The sequence below is a fragment of the Panthera uncia genome, chromosome B4 (genome assembly GCF_023721935.1).
Source record: "Panthera uncia isolate 11264 chromosome B4, Puncia_PCG_1.0, whole genome shotgun sequence".
In the NCBI taxonomy this organism is placed as follows: domain Eukaryota; kingdom Metazoa; phylum Chordata; class Mammalia; order Carnivora; family Felidae; genus Panthera; species Panthera uncia.
In genome coordinates this window covers 100844191-100866707 of record NC_064809.1, presented here as the reverse complement: position 1 = coordinate 100866707, position 22517 = coordinate 100844191, and the positions used below count along the sequence as shown (strand labels likewise).

General features: G+C 35.9%; 1 protein-coding gene across 1 annotated transcript in view; it reads right to left on the bottom strand.

Annotated features, from left to right (window-relative positions):
• OTOGL (otogelin like) overlaps positions 1-22517 on the bottom strand; it is a 139949-nt gene that overhangs the window by 17938 nt on the left and 99494 nt on the right. Inside the window, 13 exon segments of the mRNA XM_049626004.1 lie at positions 1026-1130; positions 1568-1780; positions 3891-4076; positions 5783-5924; positions 9258-9472; positions 12348-12537; positions 14499-14591; positions 14686-14709; positions 14954-15096; positions 15614-15791; positions 18780-18847; positions 21634-21708; positions 22017-22096. Coding sequence (XP_049481961.1) covers positions 1026-1130; positions 1568-1780; positions 3891-4076; positions 5783-5924; positions 9258-9472; positions 12348-12537; positions 14499-14591; positions 14686-14709; positions 14954-15096; positions 15614-15791; positions 18780-18847; positions 21634-21708; positions 22017-22096 — 1712 coding nt within the window.

The window sequence follows — 22517 nt, the reverse complement described above, 5'->3', positions numbered from 1 at the left end:
AAAGTAGCATGGTTTACTTCTCTTTGAATGTATCTGTATCCTGCTAACTCAGTGTGTGGTTGGTAGGGGAGGATTCCCATACAGCACCAAGTAATTCTCCAGACACCAGCTGGGTGTCCTACAATTCAACTCAATTCTATCTATAAACACTAGTTACAAGCCCACCTTGTATAGCCCATACTGCTGGCTGACTGGCTATAAATCAGAGGTTCCCACATCTTCTTCCTTGAGTTTGATTAATTTACTAGAACAGCTAGCAGAACTCAGAGAAACATTGCACTTACTAGATCACCAATTTATTATAAAAGAAAATAACTCAGGAATAAACAGATGGAAGATATGCATAGGGCAAGGTATAGGGAAAGGGTTGGGAGTTCTTGTGCCCTCTCAGAACACACCAGGCCCCTAATTTCCTTGTGTTCACTATCCTGGAAGTTCTCTAAACCTCATCCTCCTTGGGGTTTTTTATGGAGACCTTATTACATAAACCTGATTGGTTAAATTTTTGGCCATTGAAGATCTCATCAAACCTCCAGCCCCTTTCCCCTCCTTGGAGATCATGGGGTGGGACTGAAAGTTCCAACCTCCAATCACCTCATTGATTCCCCTGGCAAGGGGAAATCATTAACTCATTAACATAACAAAAGACACTTCCTAGTTCTCCTCACTTTGGAAAAGCCAAGGATTAGGAGCTCTGTGGTGAGAAGGGGGTGGAAGACCAGATCTATATCTCTTATTATAAATCACAATATCACACCTGCTATTTCCTATATATTTCTGCTAAGATTAAGATTTTTACATTGAGTTAATTATCTAAATAGATGTATTAATATAATATATAAACAAAATATCTACATATGTATTTATAAAGAAATTGCAGGTTAAAAAAGAACTATCTTTAGCAAGACAACTCCACAATATTTTATAACCAATCATTTTCTTGTAGACACAGAGAGTGAGAATCTAATCCACTATTCTGAGCAAACAATAAACCTGACTCTTAATGCTCCTAGTTAATAACTCACCACATTGATACTGTGGGCAACAAGAAAGAGGACTATGGCCAACAACCAATTTTTGACTATCCGTACATGTTGGAATGGCAGTTTCACATAAGGTCATGTCACAACCTGGAAATAAGAAACAGAAGCATTAAAATATTCATGAATATAACTAAAATCTGTGCTTTATGCTGCAATTAAACACATTCAGCTCACAAATGGGTCATATGTGAAAAGGTTGCCAATCGAAGGTTTATTTATTATGGTCTTTCACCCTCGATTGTCACAAGTCAAAGATTCCCAGAAACGTTCTCTTGTCACATATTATTGAATATTATTAATTGTTAATAGCCAGAGTTTTGTGTGTGTATTTGCAAAATCGGCAAAAACACGAATGAGATAAAACTTGCTTTGAGAGAATATAAACAATATTTATGGCAATATTTCTGTTTTTACCTCAACCTTTACTTTCTTTTATACCAAGCATTAGGCACATCTTACTTTTTCACAAATGGTATCAACAAATTTTGTGGCATTAACTGTAAGGCTTTGGCCCACATACACACCGCAAACTTCCTTTGAACAGCAGGTCCACTTATCAATGATGCCCAGGACAACTTCAGCTTCTCGTTCACAAGTTGGCGAGGGCTCTTCATCACAGTCAGGTTCTATGGGAATAATACTTCCATTCTCCAAACATTTGTACAGGGCACATTCGTCAATGCCCCCATTCCAAACTTCCCCAGCAGTGTGAGGCTGGTCTTCACTATCAGTACATGCTTAAAAAGAGGAACAATGTTATATCACTCATCACCCGGCCACTAAAATAAATGAAGCTGTGATGCATTTATTGTTTTAATTTCAGACCATGAGTTGGTTCAGCAACATAGATAACATAGATTTAGAATCTAAATTTCTTAGATTTCTTAGAATCTAAGAAAGAATCTAACCTTTCTTAGATTCCCCTTTTCATCAGCTACTAGCTTACATTTTTCTCTAATGAAATTTGCAATGTAGTCTGCAAAAATATTTTTCCTTCCTACAACTACCTGTAAATTTGCCTGTCTTCTTCAATAAATAGGATCATTTGTTTATTTCTTATTCATTTTGTCTGCTAATACAACTTATTTAGCTTGAACAAACTCAGAAAAATAAATTTAAGTTAGTTTTAAAATATTAACTGTTAAAACTGAGTGGTATTAGAAAGAAAAAAAAGGCCTTACCACACATCATTTTTGTCAAATGAAAATGCAAAACATGTCAGCTTTAAAATCTAAATGTGGGAAGTAGCTAATTATTTAGTGACTCTTATAGTTTTATTATTGAAGTTTTACTTAATGAAAACTATGGCCATCTAATAGTTCTTTTAAAAATAATAGAGATGAGGAGAGCCTGGGTGGTTCAGTCACTTGAGCAACCAACTTCAACTCAGGTCATGATCTCATGGTTCGTGAGTTCGAGCCCTGGTCAGGCTCTGCTGACAGCTTAGAGCCTGGAGCCTGCTTCAGATTCTGTGTCTCCCTCTCCCTGCTCCTCCCCAGCTTGCACTCTGTCTCTCTTTCAAAAATAAATAAACATTAAAATAATAATAATAATAATGATAATAATAATAATAGAGATGATTAGTGACCAACATATCCCCAACCTCAAATGAACTTCTCTTATATTATTCTCTTTACTATCAAACCAACCTCACAGGTCCCTAAAAACAAACATAAGCACTCCTGTTTATTCTCAGTCTTCTACAAATACTCTTCTCAATGACAAACACAAACTTTCTAGAACTATATGTGCCTTTCACTTCTACTTGCCCATTTTCTTTCATTATTAGCTAATTCTCTTTTCTTCTAACCACAATGATAAGCCCTATGACTGAAAAAGTACGGTACTGCAATTTTCTCAATTTTGGACTATTTTCATCTGCAACCACAATGGAGATGATGAGTCAGAATCAAGTGGTTTGAAAATGAAAGTAGAAAAATTTAATGTTTTCTCCCAGATAATAACACTATCCGACATCTCTCAAGTGGTTATTTTTCTCTAGGTACTGTTGCAAAATACTTCGTATTATTTTATGGATCCCCACACTAGCCTTAGGGAATAAGTGCTTTTATTTTTCCCATTTTACAGATGTGTAACTTAGGCTCAAAGAGGTAAAACTGAATCATTATTATGTGAAATAATTGGAATTTGAGATCAGTGCACAGCCTATGTTCTTAATTCTTAATTTGCCATGCTCTTGCTAAGTTATTACAGGCATAGGTAGAGATTGAAACACATCACCACCATGGGGGGGTGGATTAAAAACTTGATGGGGATTAAGGAGAGCACTTGTGGTGAGCACCAGGTGTTGTATGTGTTGAATCACTAAATTTTACACCCGATATTGCACTGTATGTTAACTAACTGGAATTTAAATAAAATCTTGGAACAAACAAACAAAAAAAAACCCTATATTATGAACAAAGCTTCTTTTTTCTTAATTTTTTAATGTTTATTTATTTTTGAGAGTGAGAGAGAAAGACAGAGTGTGAGCGGGGGAGGGACAGAAAGAGGGAGATGCAGAATCTGAAGCGGATTCCAGGCTCTGAGCTGTCAGCACAGAGCTTGATGGGGGGATCGAACCCACAAACTGTGAGATCCTGACCTGAGTGAAGTTGGACGCTCAACTGACTGAGCCACCCAGGCACCCCTGAACAAAATTTCTAACTTGGGTCACTTCAGTTGAAATCAATCATTATATTAAAATCAAATTACAAACGAACTGGTTTCCCTTCCAACACCTCTGTGACCTTTGTTCAATCTTTCTCAGCACATCTTCTCGAGATCTAAATAAGTTTCATTTATTTGCCAGGTCCCTAAGAACTCACTTTGCACTCTGCTGCTTACCACATTCTTTCTCTGGAATGCACTGAGTTGAATGTGGCCTGTGAAGAATGGTTCCATTTTTGCATACACAATCTTCTCTTAAATTCAAACATGGAGAGTGTCCATAGAACCATCTGTTCAAACATGTTCTTGCTTCACAAGTCCTCACACAGGGTTGATACTCCTTCCCCTCTGCGCATTTCAGAGCTATGAATAACAGAGGACAAAATTTGCTAATGAAAAAAGTCACCTATTTGAATTATAGGAAAAGGAAGAAATGTCAGATTTCTTTTGGAAAATTAATTTTGCCCGTTTCAGTCTCTTCAAAGTTCATTTTTCATTTATGATGTAACCCAAAACTAGAAACAAAACAAACAGTAGGTATTTTTGAGCATCTTCCAGATGTCCAGCTAGTATTATGTTATGTTACAGTAGGAAAAGCTCATCTGATTTGTAGCAAATAATATGACCAATAGGCAGCCCAGATCTGGTTGGGATAAATATAGATTCAACCAGTATGAAGTTACTTCTGTGTGTAGTGAGGATATACAACAGTCTACTCAGGATAAGCACAGAAATATGCTCTGAATATATAACTCAACCAAGCCATAAAAAAGAAAAATGCTGTGTGGTTAGGTTCAATCCTTCACTGTCACAAGAAACTACCATTGCTGAGCAGTTTCTAAATTATGTTTGAGAAAATTCTTTTGATTTTCAGTGATCTTAAAAAATCATACTTTTAAAAAATGAACATGTAGCTGGTGGGGATATAAATTGATAAAATCTCAGTGGGGAACAATTTGACAGTGTCTATTAAAGTTAGAGATGCCATACATTTCCCATGAATCAAGCTACCCCACTCTTGAATAGTGATTACCTCTGGGAGCAAAGAGAGGTAAGAGATAGCAAGGCACACCAGGAGCTGCTTTATATCTGAAACAACGTCATGTAACCGGTGTTTGGGATATATTATTCTTTCTCTATGTATTTTATTTTTTCCTCTAGGGAAAATGAAAACTTTTATGTTATCTTGGAACATTTCACTGACATTCATTTTGACCATATTTTACCGCTTAATCTATTTAATTGCTATTTCATAAATGAAATTAACATTGTTTTCTGTAAAATGTGCCCAGGACTGATGATAGGTTGAATAAACTTTTTATGAAAAGCCTTACAACTTAATGAGAAAGCATGGGCCCTATAGATAAAAATGGGCCAACTATTAAACACAGAGAACAAACTAAGGGTGGATGCGGGGGTAGAGGGGAGGAAAAATGGGTGATGGGCATTGAGGAGGGCACTTGTTGGATGAGCACTGGGTGTTGTATGTGAGCCAATTTGACAATAAATTATATTCATTAAAAAAGATAAAAATGAGCAAAGAATACATACAAAAGAAGAAGGATACACAAACACGTATTTGGAAAAAGATTGAACCTAGATATGGATCAAAGAAAGCCAGAAAGATTAGTTTCCAGAAAGTGGATACAGTATCAGGAAAGGAGGAAAAGGGGACAGAAAATCATGCATCCTCTTCACAAGCTTGGGAACAATCTGGGCAAATGAGGCAGGTGGAATTGAAACCAACAAAATGTGCTCTGGGATACAGAATTCAAATCTTTTTTCCATTCCCTGTGATTTCTTCCACACTTCCACTGATTTTGCTAGCTAATATTTTGTGGACTAGGTTTTCTTCTGGGACAACTGAGGCCGACCATAGGTGTAGATCAGGATGAAAATAGAAGTTGCCTATGTGGGAAAGCTGACATCTAACTTCTAGGTTACATTGACAGGCATTTTATTCTTATGAAATTATTTTGTGGTGAAAAATGAAAAGACAAAGAAGTGAATGCAAAAAATATGGAATGCTTTTTGATGGTTAGAAATATTATCTGAAATGTACTACTTACAGCAGTAATCTGGTGTTCTCCAGTGAATACAGATGTCGAACCTGTTGCACAGAGCCACATACGCTGAAAGTGCATCACATTCATAGTTCCAGAAATAGGTGTAATTGATCCACATCTTTTCACAAAAGTTCTGCGGTGAAACCTAGAGATACATTTTGTCTTGGGATAAGTTCTGTTGTTTTATTTTTCTGAAGGGCCTAAGTTACACTAAAGCTATTCAGAGAATAAAAGGGTGTCAAGTTAGTATTTACTATGGCTCTTCCTTGACCTGAGATTCCAAATTTCATAATACCATACGTCACCTCTGATGGTATAATATTTTTAAACACATTCTGGATAAGATAAATATTGCCTGCACTAATCTACATAAATCTATCTTATAAAGATAAAAGAAAAACAAAGCATGTGTACCTAGCACAATCTATTTCTGATATTATACTTTGGGTTACAATTGTCCTTTCCATATATTACATAGGACTTGAATCCATGACAGATAAAACCGGAAGCTCCTAAAGCATTCCATAATGATACATGGCCTTACTATTAAATGAGGTTTTAAATGCTTCTCAAAAAAGGTAGTAATATTGAACATTGAATAATTTATATAGTTTGACTTGCCTCAATTTAGAGACACATTTGTTTCTATAGATGGTTTCATTTTGATCTAGAAATGCCTGAAATCTAAATAATTTAACTTGTAACACCATTTATTCCAATTTTTCTCTCTGCTCTTTCATTCAGCAAACATACTAAACATCCGCACACACATCCTAAATTCTGATACAGTTCAAAGTGCCGGATAAAAATACTAAATATTCTTCCCCTCTCATCATTTCTTCTTCAAGGTCCATATCTATAAAAAACCAAGATTCTACATTCTTTTAGTCTTCTTTACGGAATCTCCTTGGTTTCCAACCACTTTAATTTGTATGGAATACTTGCTGTTGTCAAGAGTATCCCCACTGCCAAATCCAGGGAACACTGATAGTTTCCTTCTTAAAACCCTCTCCTTGGACTTGGAGTGTACTTCGTTCTATTGCCTATTTACCTGTTTATTGTCGGCTCCTCTGCTGCCTTATATTCTGAGTGCTTCTCTAGATTCCATCCTCAATGGACTTGTCTGCTAGCTACAAATGTTCTTCCTGGACTCATACCACCAATTGTGGGCATTTAAATCTTTTCCTAGCTGTGAGCTAATATATGGTAAATATACAGAACAGACACTGGCACATTGCACACTACTTATTGTTATATTTAAAAATCCATATGCAAATGACTCCCCAGACCTGACCTCTGGCCTCAACTTACCTCCTCTGAGCTCCAGAATTATGTTTCTAAGCTTTTTCTGGGTATTTTTGTTTTGAAATTCCATATGACATAATTCATCCGAAGTAAAAAATTATATATGTTTCTGCTTAACCCACAAAAGCTGATTCTCCTGTATCTCCCATTCATATATACTCACTTATGCATGCTTTCATAATTTACTGAACACCTAACTATATATCAGGCATGGTGCTATGCATGAGTATAAAGGTCAATAACACAGGCCTATTGTGTTAGGATAGGATTGTGTGTGGATCTCGTAGCTAAAAAAGGTCTTTGAATAGATTCAAGGCATCACCATGCTAAAATGAATCAGAGGACGCAAGTGTTCCAGCTAGAAAAACTAGAAGCTTAAAAGCCCACTGGCAGGAAAAATCTTGGAGTGTTCAAAGAGTTGAAAGGAGACAGGAGAGTGTAGCACAAGAGGAAGCTAGAGAAATAGGTGGGCCAGAGTGTAGAGGACCCATAAGTCTTGATAGGAAGGTTGCTTGGCATGTACTTTACATATGAGTGAGAGACGCTGAAGGGTTTTAGGTAGAAGAATGATAGAATCCAGGCAGATCATCTGCCTGCTTTGCAGAGATTTTCAAATGAAGATGAAGCTTACAAGTGGGAAAACCAAATTACCAGCATTCCTTTCTTTTGCCATCCGATTCACTGGGAAGAGATCTGTTCCTGTGATCTGGCTGTGATAGACTAAATGGCACCCTGTGTTGCCTCACTAAGCCTTTAATAGTTAAGCTGGAAAGTTCCTGATTTAATCAGCCTTCTAAGTTCTCCATCAAAAATGCAATTTTTTTGAAAATCATTATGCTTTAAAATGACATTGAAGTGAGTTTTAACGTGTTTGTTATTTTTTTCATTTTTATATGTCTGCTTTTCAAAAAAAAATGTAAATAATTAAAACCTATCTTCATCCATGGGATGCCTGGGTGGCTTAGTGGGTTAAGCACTGTGTCTTGGTTTTCGGCTCAGGTCACGATCTCATGGTTCCTGAGTTTGACCCTCCACGTCCGGCTCTGCACTGACAGAGCCTCCTCTCTCTCTGACCTTCCAGTCTTCTCTCTCTCTCCCCCTCTCTCTCTCTCTCAAAAAGAAATAAATAAACGTAAAAAAAAAAAAAAAAAGCAAAGCCCATGACTTCACATCCTTTGCCTTTCCCTGAGGGAACTCATGGGGCAGGCTGAGGACTATGGAGTCTACACTCCACGGTCTGGCATGGAAGGTGCCACACAGTGAATTCCTTCCTGCCTTGACAGTTCCCTCATCCTCTTTCCCAGGCTCTTTCCCTCCATATGTCTTACACTCAACTATTTCAATGCCTTCCTAACATGGCCTTTTACACAAAACTTGCTGTTATACATACTGTTATACATATCTGCCTAGGTGTCCCTTCCTCCCTCTTCTCTCCTGGCAAATTTATCCTTCTAAGTAAATCAAACATCTAAAACTACGAGCAGTCTCCTCCAAACCTGGGCTCCTATGTCCCTCCAGACTGTCTATTGTCAGATACCTGTTTACAAGCTTGCTTTCCCACCAGACCTCCTGAGGACAAGGGACAGTCTTGCTCATCTTTGGATCACAGGAGTTCAGCAGAAAGCCTTGTAGGTGCTGGATGCTCACAAACTTTTCATTAAATGATTTACGAAGTGCTGTATTTGTCCCTAACAATGGATCTTTTTTTTAATGATACAGATTAGTTAAAATATCTACTAGTCACATGAAGTCAGAAAGTTAGAGACAAAGAATAATTAAATTGAATATATGACAGGTTCTATTACACGTATACACCTAAGAGGCTACGATCATAGAGAATTGATAATATCCTCACTGTCTTGGTTTCTCTATTGGGTTATCAAGTGACATTGATTTCTTTCTCCTAGAGGCATTTATTTGTAGGACATAATTTCATTTTTCTTGGAATCTGTCGATAGAATTCTAAAAAAACAGGAGAATGAAAGATAATTATTCTTCTTATCTCTTTAAGTCTATAAAAGTAAATGATTCTGAATTCCAAAGCATACTGACAGAAGGTTTGGGGCTAAACTCTTCTCACTAGAAGAACATCATGGCAAGAACAGGAATTTATTGGCGTTACTCTCAGTATGTCTAACATGATAGTTCTTATCTATGGTTGCCCTTAACTTACTTTATTATGGCATGGAATGAAAACCCTTCTGTTCAATAACTCAATGCAGCGACTGCAATCATGCTCAGTACAATTCCTAACGGGTCTTCTTGTTGTTACTTCAAATGATTTCTCAATTTCCCAGCTCTCGATAAATAATTCTATGTCTTCCATGTTTGTAATAATTGTGCCATTTTGCATTCTTAGATCATCATCTGGATCCTCATTGCAAATTCCTAGAAAGATATGTGACATTTGAAAGGAAAATTTTTTCCACTTCAACCAAATGTAGGCAGCAGAAATAAATCATCTTAATAATTGATTTGAAATGAATAAATTATTTACTGAACGAGGTGCCAAATGTATATCCTTTAACTTTAATGTTGATGGATTTTTAAATTATGTATCTGGTTCTTTGATAAAACAGTATAGAGTTGTCTTAACCAGATAAGAAAGAAACCACAATCCTGGAAGTCAAGACATGTGAAAAAAATGACAGAAAATGAAGAAAGAGGAGATTGACTCTGCTCCCACATTCTTCCACTACTATTACCACTACTTCCTAATTTAAGAACTAGCTCTTAAGCTTGCCAAGATATTCCTTAGAATAGTGGGTGTTTGCCTCCCAGACATCCATTCTCCCAGGAAAACCCTTCCTGTAAACATTAAATTTTACCTTTCAGGAAGTATCCCTGCCCCATCACCACTACAGGAGAGAGCTATGATTGGCATAAAGGTAATTCTTAGTCCCTCACATTAACACTATTGCAAGTAATAAGCCAGTCAGGTCAGGCAGTCACCTAGACACATGGATACATTCAGCACTTGGACAGCCACAGCCAAACAGGATTTGACCTGGGAATTCTAAGGCATAGACAATCTCCCTTCCTTGGGATGGCGTGGCCTATTGATGGTTATAAGGCTTTGACCTGCTATGGCCTCTAGTTTCCTGAGGAAGGCCAGACTGAGGATGGAGCTTGCTCTTTATCCAATGTAGTACAGAGCCAAGGGAAATACAGAGAAATGGCCCAGAACCCTGATCATACGTGATCTGAGAAGATCTAATCTTTCTTAATCCCCAAGGCTCCAACTATAAAAGATATAACTTAAACATTTTTTTTCAAGTATCAAATCTTAATCCTCAGGTAGATATATCAAGATCATAAGAGTTGCTGCTACCATATTGCCTCATCCTTGTAAATACACAAGGAACTGAATGCAATGCAAAAACAAACAAATAAAAAAACAAATCACAAGTGAAGTGAACTATACTGTAAAGCAGCTACTATTTTTTAAGTCTACACTTTCCTGGGAAAAAGTAATTGCTAATAAAAATATTTTTTTACTGCAATGCCAGGCACCACCCCTGTAAACTTCACAGTGCTGTATAGAACGAGGTATTCATACAGACATCCCATTCTAGGGTCCATGCTCAATTTAGCTCACATTTTTGTTCACTACAATTTTTTCAGCCAGCACCCAAGCTAGTAGACATGAAAGCAACCAGATTTCCCCTTAAGAAGCCACTCTTCTCCTACTATGGAAGTTACAAAGTTTAGGGGGTGAATCTTGGCTACCAAAAAGGTGACCCTAGCCTTTTTTCTTTACAGTAATTACTTGAGAATCCAGTTAGCAGAGTGTGCCTGTAAAAGGATGAGCCGACAATGAGGGGGAAAGCAAACACAAAATAAAACAGAAATCATAGCACATAGAAGTGATAACTCATCAGAGAAATATGCATTCCCAAAGTCTCTGAGTATTAATCAATAATAATTGATTTTTATGTATAACCAATACTATACATACTCAATCTTTTGTGCTATGCTTAGCATACTATAAATAGGCAAGGAAATATGTAAACCTTTTCAGCCAAACGTTGCCCTAAATGTTTTAACGAAGAAATTAGAGTCTTTTATGTAATTTGTTGAGGGAAAGGACTTAGTCTTATTTGTTTTTGGGTTGTCAGCACCTAGCACTGTGTTAGACACTCAGGAGGTGATCTATAAACTTTTACTCGATTAATATTTAGTGATATTAAAATAAATATATTTGTACTAAACTAATATTTATTGATTGTATGTATTAAGCAATGTGTCAAGTGTTTGACATTAACTTTCACATTCAACCCTAACAACAATATTGAAGGTAGAATATTGTTATTCCCATTTTAAAGATGAGGAAACTGATATTCACTTAAGAACACGGAGTTATAGGGGTGCCCAGTGACTTAGTCAGTTAAGCATCTGACTCTTGGTTTCAGCTCAGGTCATGATCTCATGGTTCATGAGTTTGAGCCACTGTGAGTGTGGAGCTTGGGATTCTCTCTCTCCCTGTCTCTTTCTGCCCGTCCTCTGCTCATGCTCTCTCTGTCTCTCTCTCTCTCTCAAAATAAATAAATAAACTTTAAAAAAAAGAGCACAGAGCTACAAAGAAAATAGCCTCCATCAAACATCAAAACCAGTATTATACTTTTTAATTTTGTTATGTACTTAGGGGTATTTGTAATTTATTTCCTTTGGCTTATAACTGTTTATGTGTCTATGTAACATGGTGTGGTATTAGCCTAGGTGTAAAGATACATCTAGGCATTACACTTTATAACAAAACTGTGACAAATATTGAGAGCATTGTGTTCCCTGTATGTAACGTTCAAGGTGGCTTAAGCAACTAAGTTTTCCCCTATTTCAAATTTTAACATAATAAGGAATAAACAATATTTTTAAGCCTTTAACCTTTCTATAACTTCCTATTTTTCACTTGTAAATTAACACTAGTACCAACTTATGTGGGCTATTGTTAGAATTGAATAAGTTCAAGTATATAAAATAACGCTTGGCACCTTATTAATGATTAATAAAGATGAACTAGTAGGAATACAAACAGTATTACAGTAGTAGTAAACATATATTTCCAAAAAATATGCAAACTGAACTGTTATTTCTTGCTTCTTAGCCCATTTTTTTAAAGCTACTGCTTTCTTTAGTATTCACGTGAGCCACTGAAAGTTAGCACCGCACCTCGAATATAAAAAGTGGGGCATCAGGGGCCAAAATGGTAAATGTGGACAGGAAAACAATTAGAAGACATTGAGATGTGAAAAGCAATGCTCACCACAGAGTCCTTCTGTATAAGATGACAAGTTAAATCGAACGCCAAAATGAATGTCGATGATCCCTGTAAGGTGAGCCCACTTTATGATTAGTCCAGCTGGAGTCGTAATCACATACATGGTACCAGAATCTTCTATGGACAGTTCTTGATTTGAAAAGGGCAGAGGTACTACAATAGAATCCACTTCTACCTAAAATAAGAAATTTTACATCTGTTAGAAAACTGTTTATGTTTACATATACACCCATTACAAGTAGGAGAATCAGATGACTCCATTTCTTCTTGTTGAATATAAACTATTTCCTAAGTTTTTAAAAATTTATCTCCCTGCTGATGCCAGAGCTTCAAATAACTTCTAAGCTCATTTATTATTCCTTTGTTGTATCCTGCTATATTCAGTATTTGTTCTAACCCTTTTGCCCCTTATATTCTTCAAAACTAACTTTCTTCTATGTTAAGTATGCTTTTCTGTCTGTTTCCCTCAGTATATGTTGATTACACCATTATCTGCTAAAATGAACTTATGATGCTAAAGTTATTTTCAGGATGTTTTCTTTAATCTGGGTCCTTTCTTTGCTCTTCTAAATCAGTGTTTAAATAATGTTCCTAACAATCATCTGTCAAGCTTGGTAAAGATTAAGATTCCCAGCAATTCTATTTCCTAGGTTTGGATGAGATTCTAGACTCTGTATTTGTAACGTGTACTCTTGGTAATACAAATGTAGGCAATGTGAGGATTATATTTAGAAAACCACTGTTATAAATCATGGCAAAGACATGGAACCAGAAATAAATTTGTCAGTCATGTCTCCCCAACCAACCAGTTTCTCATTTTTATATCTTCCTCATACTGCCACCTGCAGGCTGAAATGTCCTTACTCCTGCCTGGTTAATTTCTGCTCTTGGTTTAAGACTTCTCTCAGGTGTCACCTCCTCCAAAAATACCTATTTGACCTTTCTATAAACTGCATTAAGAGATCTGTTTTGGCAATATATTAGTCATACTCTATATACCTCCTATTGGTTTATAATTGGCAGACAGTTACATTTAGGCACCTCACATACAGCTACAAATTACTTGATACCAGGACCTGTGTTGTCCTATCACGTAAACTCTCATTAAATAATTCTTAAATAATTAGTTTTTAACTGAATACATGACCAGCGAGGTAAAAAATAAGCCCTTTGGCCCAAATGCTCATAATAATAGCACTGACCAGATTTGAGTTTAAATTTATTTCTCATCCACTTCCTGTTAATATATCAACCTGATCAAATCAAAGGTATATACAAATGCTATCATCCAAAAAATTACCCATTCATGTATTTTGCTTTACCTAAAATTAAAGTTTCTAACACTGTACTATATTTTAGTTTCATTTTAATATTTTTTCTAGTCGAGAATGTTTGGCCTGTGGTTAAAAAAAACAAAAAACAAATTCTTTCTAGAAGGTATATAATATCTCAGCCACTTTAGCAAAATCTTACACAATATTTTCTTACATTTTTGAGAGAAACATATCAGTAAAGTATCCAGCTTATAGCTCATCACTCTCCAGTAAATATATATTCCTTGGGATAAAGGTTTTTCCTGTAAAATCAAAGGGTTTTTTTCCCAATTTCCCAATACCTCCCCCTTCTTCAGTTTGGTTCAATAGCCAAATATTTCTTCATTTTTTTCTTATTTTAGCTATCTCATATTCATTGAAAAATGAACATCATCAGCACTTCAAAACTATTTTTCTCTCAGTGGTCTTCATTCTGGTGTTCTTAGCTACTCCTTTTTTCAACCCTGTGATCTCTCTTTTTCACATCAGTTCCACTTTATCTAATGGAAAACACTAATGTTAACTGACACTAAGAAACTTGGGCCCTCACATTATCCAAGAGGGCTTTCATGGATTTTACACGGCCATTACAGTTAACTTCACAAGGGGAGACATATTTGCAACAGTTGGCACATCTTGGAAGGAGAAATACAATATTAAGAAACACATTTTTTTTTACTTTCCATGAAAAGAATGATTAAACACAATAGCAACGAAACTCTGATGAAATGTTTAATTTCCCCTGGTTTGGGAAGGAATCATGTTTAATATAATTTCTTCATTTTCTCTAGTGTAAGGATATCTTTCAACTTTGTGTTCTTACCTTTCTTGTTGCCCGATTAACAAGTATTTTATGTATTGATGTGGTCAAATTTAACTTCTTAAAACAAAGTCCATACGTTCTTCCAGAGGATGCCTTAATTTGAAAAAAAATATTAAAAATTTATGGAGTTAAACATAATGTTGGCAATAAAGAGAAGGAGTTTATGAAACACTTTGCAAATACTCACTAGCTTTTTAAATGAATTTCCATTCTGAAAAAAAAAGTAAAAAAAAACACTTAAAAATCTATTACTTGACTTTTAAAAACATTATGTGAATTAATTTTATGTGCCTCTAAATATAGTCACATGTAACATTTTCTTTTTTGTTTTAAGTGCTAAAAGATATATCTCAGTGAGTTATTGAGCCCCTTCTCACTTTAGGAATATCTAATGTTGCTGTGTACATTAGCTATGGGTTTATGAAGAAATGACATAAGAATGGATTATGACCTACCTGATTCACAGAACATTTTTCAATGTGAACAACAATAATCTCTCCAGGAATTCTTAACAAGATATAAGAAGCCATACTATATAAGGCTGCATTGTTTCCATCAAATGTAATAATACTCAGTTCTGACAACATGGAACACCGACCTAAGAAAAATGGTAGAGAGTGGGTTTGGTCTGTTAACTAATTATTTGTATTTGTAGTAATGACCGCTCTTTTAAAAAAAAAAAAGAAAACTTTTAGATTAGCATTATTATGTTTGACAAAAAGCAACTCTAAAAGTTACACATTGAGAAACAAAATTGTAAATGAAATGGACAAAGTTCAGCAATCACTTTGGCTTGATGAGTGAGGTGATCAGTTAAAAAAAAATAACAATCTTCTCCTGATTGGAAATTGACTGTCATGTAAGAAATGCAAACTTACAGGGCACCCGGGTGGCTCAGTTGGTTAAGTGTCTGACTCTTGTTTCAGCTCAGGTCATGCTCTCATGGTTCCCAGGTTCAAATCCCACATCAGGCTTCACGCTGACAGTGTGGAGCCTGCTTGGGATTCTGCCTCTCCCTCTCTCTCTGCCCCTCCCTTGCATGCTCTCTCTTACTCTCTCTCAAAATAAATAAGTAAATTTAAAATTTAAAAATAAATAAATAAATGCAAACTTACAAGGACATTCCCACTCAGGGCAGCAGATATCGGTGTTCACTTGAACGGGCCTTCCCCGGAAACCACAGTCAGGCATTTCCAAGTCCTTCGGGCAATTAAGAGACCAGTTGTATAACTGCCATTCCATATTAAGGCATATATATTGGCTACAATTATAAACAGGATCAAATTGTTGAGGCTGTTAACAAAAAAGAAAATTAGTTTTCTTTTTTCTATTTTCAACTAATGTTTTCAAATAACTTTTAAATTCCCCTTTCACCCTGCCCATAGTGTACATTTTCTAAATACGAAAGCTTTTGAAAGATGAACAATTAGAATTTCACTACAATTTCTGTTGATGTATTCTCTCCAAAATATTAGGTTTGGACTTAATTTAAGCTTTACCTTAATATTTATTTGATATCAGAATTGCCCATATACTCAGACATCTGAGCAAATTGAAGTCTTATATTGTCTTGATTAGTTTTTGCAAACAGACCTATACAGTAGAGGTTAAGGTTTCATATGTCCTGTAAAGCTAGTATGTCATTATAACTTCTGTTAATGTCAATTAAAAAAAAATACTACTTAATACTATAAATATTTTATTAAAAATTCACATGTGAAATCAGTCTAAAAGCCCCTGGACAAAACCATTATAAATTATTTTATATATATATATAGCTTACCGACTTCCAGATAAACAAATACAAAATAAATCAGTGGTAGATTTTTTAAAGTTTACGAATTTTATTGTATTTAAATTATGGTAATAATTATAGCAGTGATCAAACATTTATATCACTTACTATGTTTAAGACATTTTTCTAATTAACCCATTTCATTCCCACAAAACAACCCTCTGAGGTAGGTACTACTATTTTTTTCCTGTTTTATAGATGAGGAACTCAGGAGGGTGAAGGTCAAAGTAACTTGCCCAAGATCACATAGCTAGGAGGTGGTATAGTCAGAATTTAAGTTCAGGGATTGTTACTCTGGAATCTGTGATCTTGACCGCTACTCTATACTGCATCTCAATGGAGAGGGAAGAAAACTTAACAACTATTTAGCATCTATTATATGTCATGCACTAATAGTAGCTTCTTTCATTTGCTTCTCCCTAAATTTTTGAGCCAGTTTCTATCATCCCAATATTATACATGATCAAAAGCAAGGATAAGAGAGGTTAAGTGCTTTTCTAACTAGTAAGACTATTAAGTGACCACTTCTAAATTTAAGAGCCAAGGGGAGGCAAATAATCAAGTCCAACCTTCCAAAATTTTCTGTGTGCAGTTGTATCAATTCCCAGTATTGACCCTGATTTCCACTTCACCAGGAAAATGAAAATATTTAGACAAAACTAAAGCCCCTACAACATCTAAATTGCCTGAAAGAATGTACACCTTCCATTCTACTGAAACTATTTTTAACAAGGTCACCAATGAACTTTACTTTGCTAAATCCAATGATCAATTTTTAGGCCTCATCTTACTGACCTATTAACATATTTAGGATAGCTTATTACTCCATCTTCCTTAATGTTTTCTTTCCTTAGCTTCTAGACCAATTAGGATCTCCTTCATTTTCTCCTCTTTCACTAGTTAATGCCCTTTAGTCGTTTGCCACCATTTCTTCCTCCTTCCTCTCTTCTCTATCTGCACACACACCTTTTGTGATTTCATCCCACCACTGAGTATTTCAAAATTTAATTCAGCTTAACCTCTGCTCTAAGCTCTATTTATGTCTACCAGGTCTGTACATCTGTAGGTTGTTGATGTCTAAGAGCAATCTCAGCCTTTACATGGCAAACCTGAACTCTAAGTGACACCCATCCCAGACCTTCACTTCCAACAATTTCCCCATCCTGATTAACGCCAACTTTATCCTTTAATTGCTCAAAGCAAAGATCTTAAAATCCTTGATGCCTCTGTTTCACTCACACTCCATGTCTAATCTTTTAGAAAATTCTGTGATCTTTATATTCAAAACACATCTTGAACCCAGTTATTTGTCACCATCCCCACTGCTGTCACATGGTCCATGCCACCGTCATCTCTGCCTCAATTCCTGCAGTAGCTTCCTAACCTGTTCTGTTGTCTCTTTGCACCATACTCCCAACACGACAGGTAAAATGATCCCAAAACAAATCAGATCGTGTAATTTCTCTGCTCAAAAATACCCAGTGTCTTCCTGTGTCTTTTAAAATAAAAACCACAGTTTTTATAATCATCTACAAGACTTTACATAATATTATTTATTTCTTTTCTTACTGCTGACTTACATAATGGCTTCATTATTATTTTAATATGGCAGGTACATTTTTACCTCTGGGCCTTTGTACATGATCCTGGAACTTTGTTTCCTGGTGTTCCAGACTGCATACACTGCCCTGTTTCTTGGCATGGTTTAGTATCTGAACTTCTCCAGATCTTTTACTCTACAGTACCTTATCAATGAGGATTTTCTGACCATGTCATTGAAAAGAGATTTTTTTTCTGAGAGCCTCTTCCAACATTTTATATAACTTAGTAACTTATTTTGCTTATTGACTATCTTAGAACCTCCAGTGGAATATAAACTCCACAAAGGCATGGATGTTTGCTTGCTTTTACGTTGTTTTCTCTATGGTACTTGAATAGCACCTGGCCAAAAACAGCGCTAAATAAATATTGGTGGAATAAACAGTTGGTTTCTCAAACAGGTGGCACATTTGAAGAAGATAACTAACTGCTCAAGTCTCGGCCAAGACAATTTACAAGCTCTGGAGTCCAATGACCTGATCTTTTTTGGCTTGTCAATGTATCTTTGTTATCTGCCACAGTGGCTGGCATATAATTGCTGCTTAATAAATATTTTTGAATGCCTGAAGCCCACGCTAGATAAGTCTTTATTAAAGGATGATACTTAAGACTTCATTTGAATTTTGTTCTTCTTAGTGTGACCAGAATCTTCCTAATTAATAAGACATATCTAAATCAGTTAAGAAAATACAGTGTGTTCATGCCTCAGAGAGGGCACACACACAGAAATTTCCTAAAATGTAATGCATATTTCTTAGCATCTTTTGACAAAGATAGATTAGAGAGCATAGCAAAAGAAGTTTAATAGCATTTGGATAGTGATACAGAAACTTGAATAGAAGCTATCAGGAAAAGACAAGTAGCTGGAATAGATTACCCAGTCATACCTCACATTCCAAACCTGTCGTTGGTGTTAACATATCAAATACAGTGAAGTCTGATGGAGTGATCATTTCTGGACCTGTTAGGAATGAAGATATCCTTTCCATTAGTGAATTGGTAGCCATCAAGTATGGAATTTACATGTAGTAGAAACTGCTAAAAAATGTCATAAAGACTTTCCTTTATTCCTCACAAGAACTCTGTAAAGTAGATAACAATACCATTATCATTTTACAGATACGGAAACTATCTGTATAGACAGGTATACAGGTATAGACTACCCGTATAGACAGGTAAGATAGTAAGTGTCAGGGGCAGAATTCAAACTAGAGAATTCTTATTCCAGAGCTCTGGCTTTTCATCACCATTCTATAAACATCTTCACTGTTTTCACAGCTTCAACACAATTGTTTGAATAAGTAAAACTATCAGTGACATCACTAAAGACTGCTCAGGAGTTAGAAATTTTGTTGCCTTTAAAAAGTAAGTAGCGAAGCTGATTCATTTCCCTCGGTGAATATCTAGAATGTATTTCTTGCAAGCAGAATCCACAGTGCTGTGAACCACATGTGGACCACCATTGGTGGGTGCAGTAAAGGAGTGATTCGTGGAAAGTGAAGATATGATTAGTAAACACATTTGTAAGTCACCTTCAAAAGCTTTTTGTAAGAACTAAAGTTATCTCTAAACTATTCAAAGCTGGAAGGACCACAGAATAGCCAAAATAAATGGTTGAAATTTTGTCTAGCTGTAATTAATGTTCATTAGTGATATTGTCTAATAATGACTGTATTCATTTCATATTGCTGCTGTAACAAGTTATTACAAATTCAGTGGCTTAACATGTCACCAATTTATTATCTTGTCATCAGAAGGAAGTCAGAAGTCTTAAAGTCAAGGTATCATGAAGGGCTGCATTCCTTCTAGAGGCTCCCAGGAAGAATCTGTTTCCTTGCTTTTTCCCCTCTTTGAATCGCCTGAATACCTTGGCTTGTGGTCCCTTTCTTCATCTTCAAAGTCATAGCATAATATCTTCAAATGTCTCTCACTTTCCCCCTCTACTCTGATTCTGTCATCAGAATCACCTCCTCTGACTCTGACCCCCCCGCCACTTTCTTATCAGGACCCTTGTTATTACTTTGGGCCCATATAGATAATCCAGGATAATTTCCCCATCTCAAGTTCCTTAACTTAATCACACCTGCAAGTCCCTTTGCAAGTCCCTCTGTAAGGTCATATTCACAAATTCTTGGGATTAAGTTGGGAACATCTTTGGAAGGCCGTTATTCAGTCTACCACGATGATGTAAGAAAAAACTTACATTTTCAGTTAAATAAATTCTCTAAATAATCTTAATTTTGTGCTCATTTTACAGTTTCTAATTTGCAGAATAAAGGAAGACAAAAAATCCCATCCCTTGGTCCTATAAGCAGTGATCATGATATACAGATGTTGTATTTTCTAGAGAATATGAAACAATACAGACTTAAATATTTTTATCCTTTTTAAAAAAAATTTTTAATGTTTATTTATATCTGAAGGAGAGACAGATGGAGTGCGAGTGGGGAGGGGCAGAGAGAGAGAGAGCCACAGAATCCAAAGCAGGCTCCAGGCTCCAAGCTGTCAGCACAGAGCCTGACACGGGGCTTCAACTCACAAATCATGAGATCATGACCTGAGCCAAAGTCGGACACCCAACTGGCTGAGCCACCCAGGCACCCCTTAAATATTTTTATTCTTATTACCATAAACTTTTAAGCAATAGAAGAGGAAACAAAATTCTAGTCCAAAACAAGCACAGTCATGGAATATTCTAATGACTTAACAGGACTAAGTGTATGCAAAGTGCTTAGTCCGGTGCCTGGCATGTACTAAGTACTCAACATACAGAAGCTAATAAAAATAGTGGTAATAGTGACAGTTATAAGGAGGTTTATGTATGTCAACTATAATTCAGTTTTTAAAATTTTGCTTATTTAAATGGTTGGTTCAGAATATTTTTATTTTAAAAATCTCTAGGGGCACCTGGGTGGCTCAGTTGGTTAAGTGTCTGATTTTGGCTCAAGTCATGGTCTCAGGGTTCATGCTGTCAGCACAGAGCCTGCTTCAGATCCCGTGTGTGTCTCTCTCTGTCCCTCCCCCACATGCATGTGCACATGTTCTCTCTTTCTCTCAAAGATAAATGAACATTAAAACGATAAATAAAATAAAAAATAAAAACTCTCTTAGAATGGACTATGAAATCCATAACTCCTACATAAAGTCAGAACTTCCTACTTGCCTTTTTTAGCAGATAATTTAATTAGCAATACAATTAAACAATGATAATATAACCCAAAAAAGAAGAAATATCTGAACTTTTCTAACGTGTAACCTCAGGAAAAATAATACATTAAGTTTGTCAAGCCTTAGTGTGAGTAGAATTATCAAACCCTTTCCTAAGCCAAGTTTCATAGAGAGGGAGAAGAGTGAGGTATGAGCCAGACTGCCTACTGCAGAGGCCGGGACAGAACACAAGAACGGAAATGGAAATGCCAAAGGATGACTTCATTTGCATTAACATCTCTTCAGAGTCAACTTAATCACTGTGAAAATTTAAGCAAGATTTAGTGAAACCCAAATTCTAGGTTTAAAATGTGAGAGAAGTCCTTGTTATCTATACGAACTGAAATGGAAGAGGTGAACCGAAGGAAGAAGCCATTCAGACAACCTGGCGCGCTGAACCAGTGAAGGCTGTGTAACAAAACAAAGTGAATGCTGGGTTTTCTGCTCAATGGGATAGTACTGATGTCAGCGGCTATTATAAGTGCGCCAAGACTTAAATTACATAAGTCTAATTTTAAGATCTCAAATTGTAACAAAGAGCTGTAAATATGGGTAGAGATGTCTTACCTGGAGGCATTAATGCTGGTTCTGTGGGAATCAGAGGGATGCCTACAAAAAACACAAAGATACTCTTCCTTAATCTGTTTGGCTTAAAATAAACCCATGTATACTTCCTATAAGGATCTTCAGGCTCAAGGAAAGTGTTTTGGAAGAGAGAGAGCACAGGAAGGATTTTAGAGGGAAGATTCACATGTTTTAGGAAAGCAAATAGAAACAAAAAATTGTGGAAGGGATATTGAAGAAGAATCTTACAGAAGTTGTCTAAAATTTCTGTTTACAACCACTTGCTATCAATAGAGAAAAGAATATTCAAGTGTTTCATTTTTCAGAATAAATTAGGTAAGGTTCATACTTACAGTCTCCTGGATAAACACATTTGAAGGTGACCTCATCAAGGATCATATTTTTAGGGCAGTAGGGCAAGCATCCTTCAACTCTTTACATGAAAAAAAAAATTAAAGTGAAAAAAGTTTAAAATATAAAAAAAATACTGCATTTAATATATGCAACTAAGACATATATTTCCTGGAAGTTTTCTATTCTCCTCATCAAGCACTAAGGAGTGTTTGATTTGCCACCATTCCATCATACTTCATTTTATGAAATCCCATTCCCTAGGGGATGATAAAGGGATGTCTTTCATGATTAATGAAGAATTTGAACACAGAATTTTCAAAACATATACTTATGTTTGAAACACACTAAAGCCAATGTCTATAAGTCACTGAAAATGAAGAAGAATCATTTATTATGATTTTAATCTACATTTGTTGTACTTTCCACTCCTAAATTCCCCCAAATCCCAGAAGACAGACATGCATTTTAAATATCCTCACCTTAAGGACAATAGTAAAACA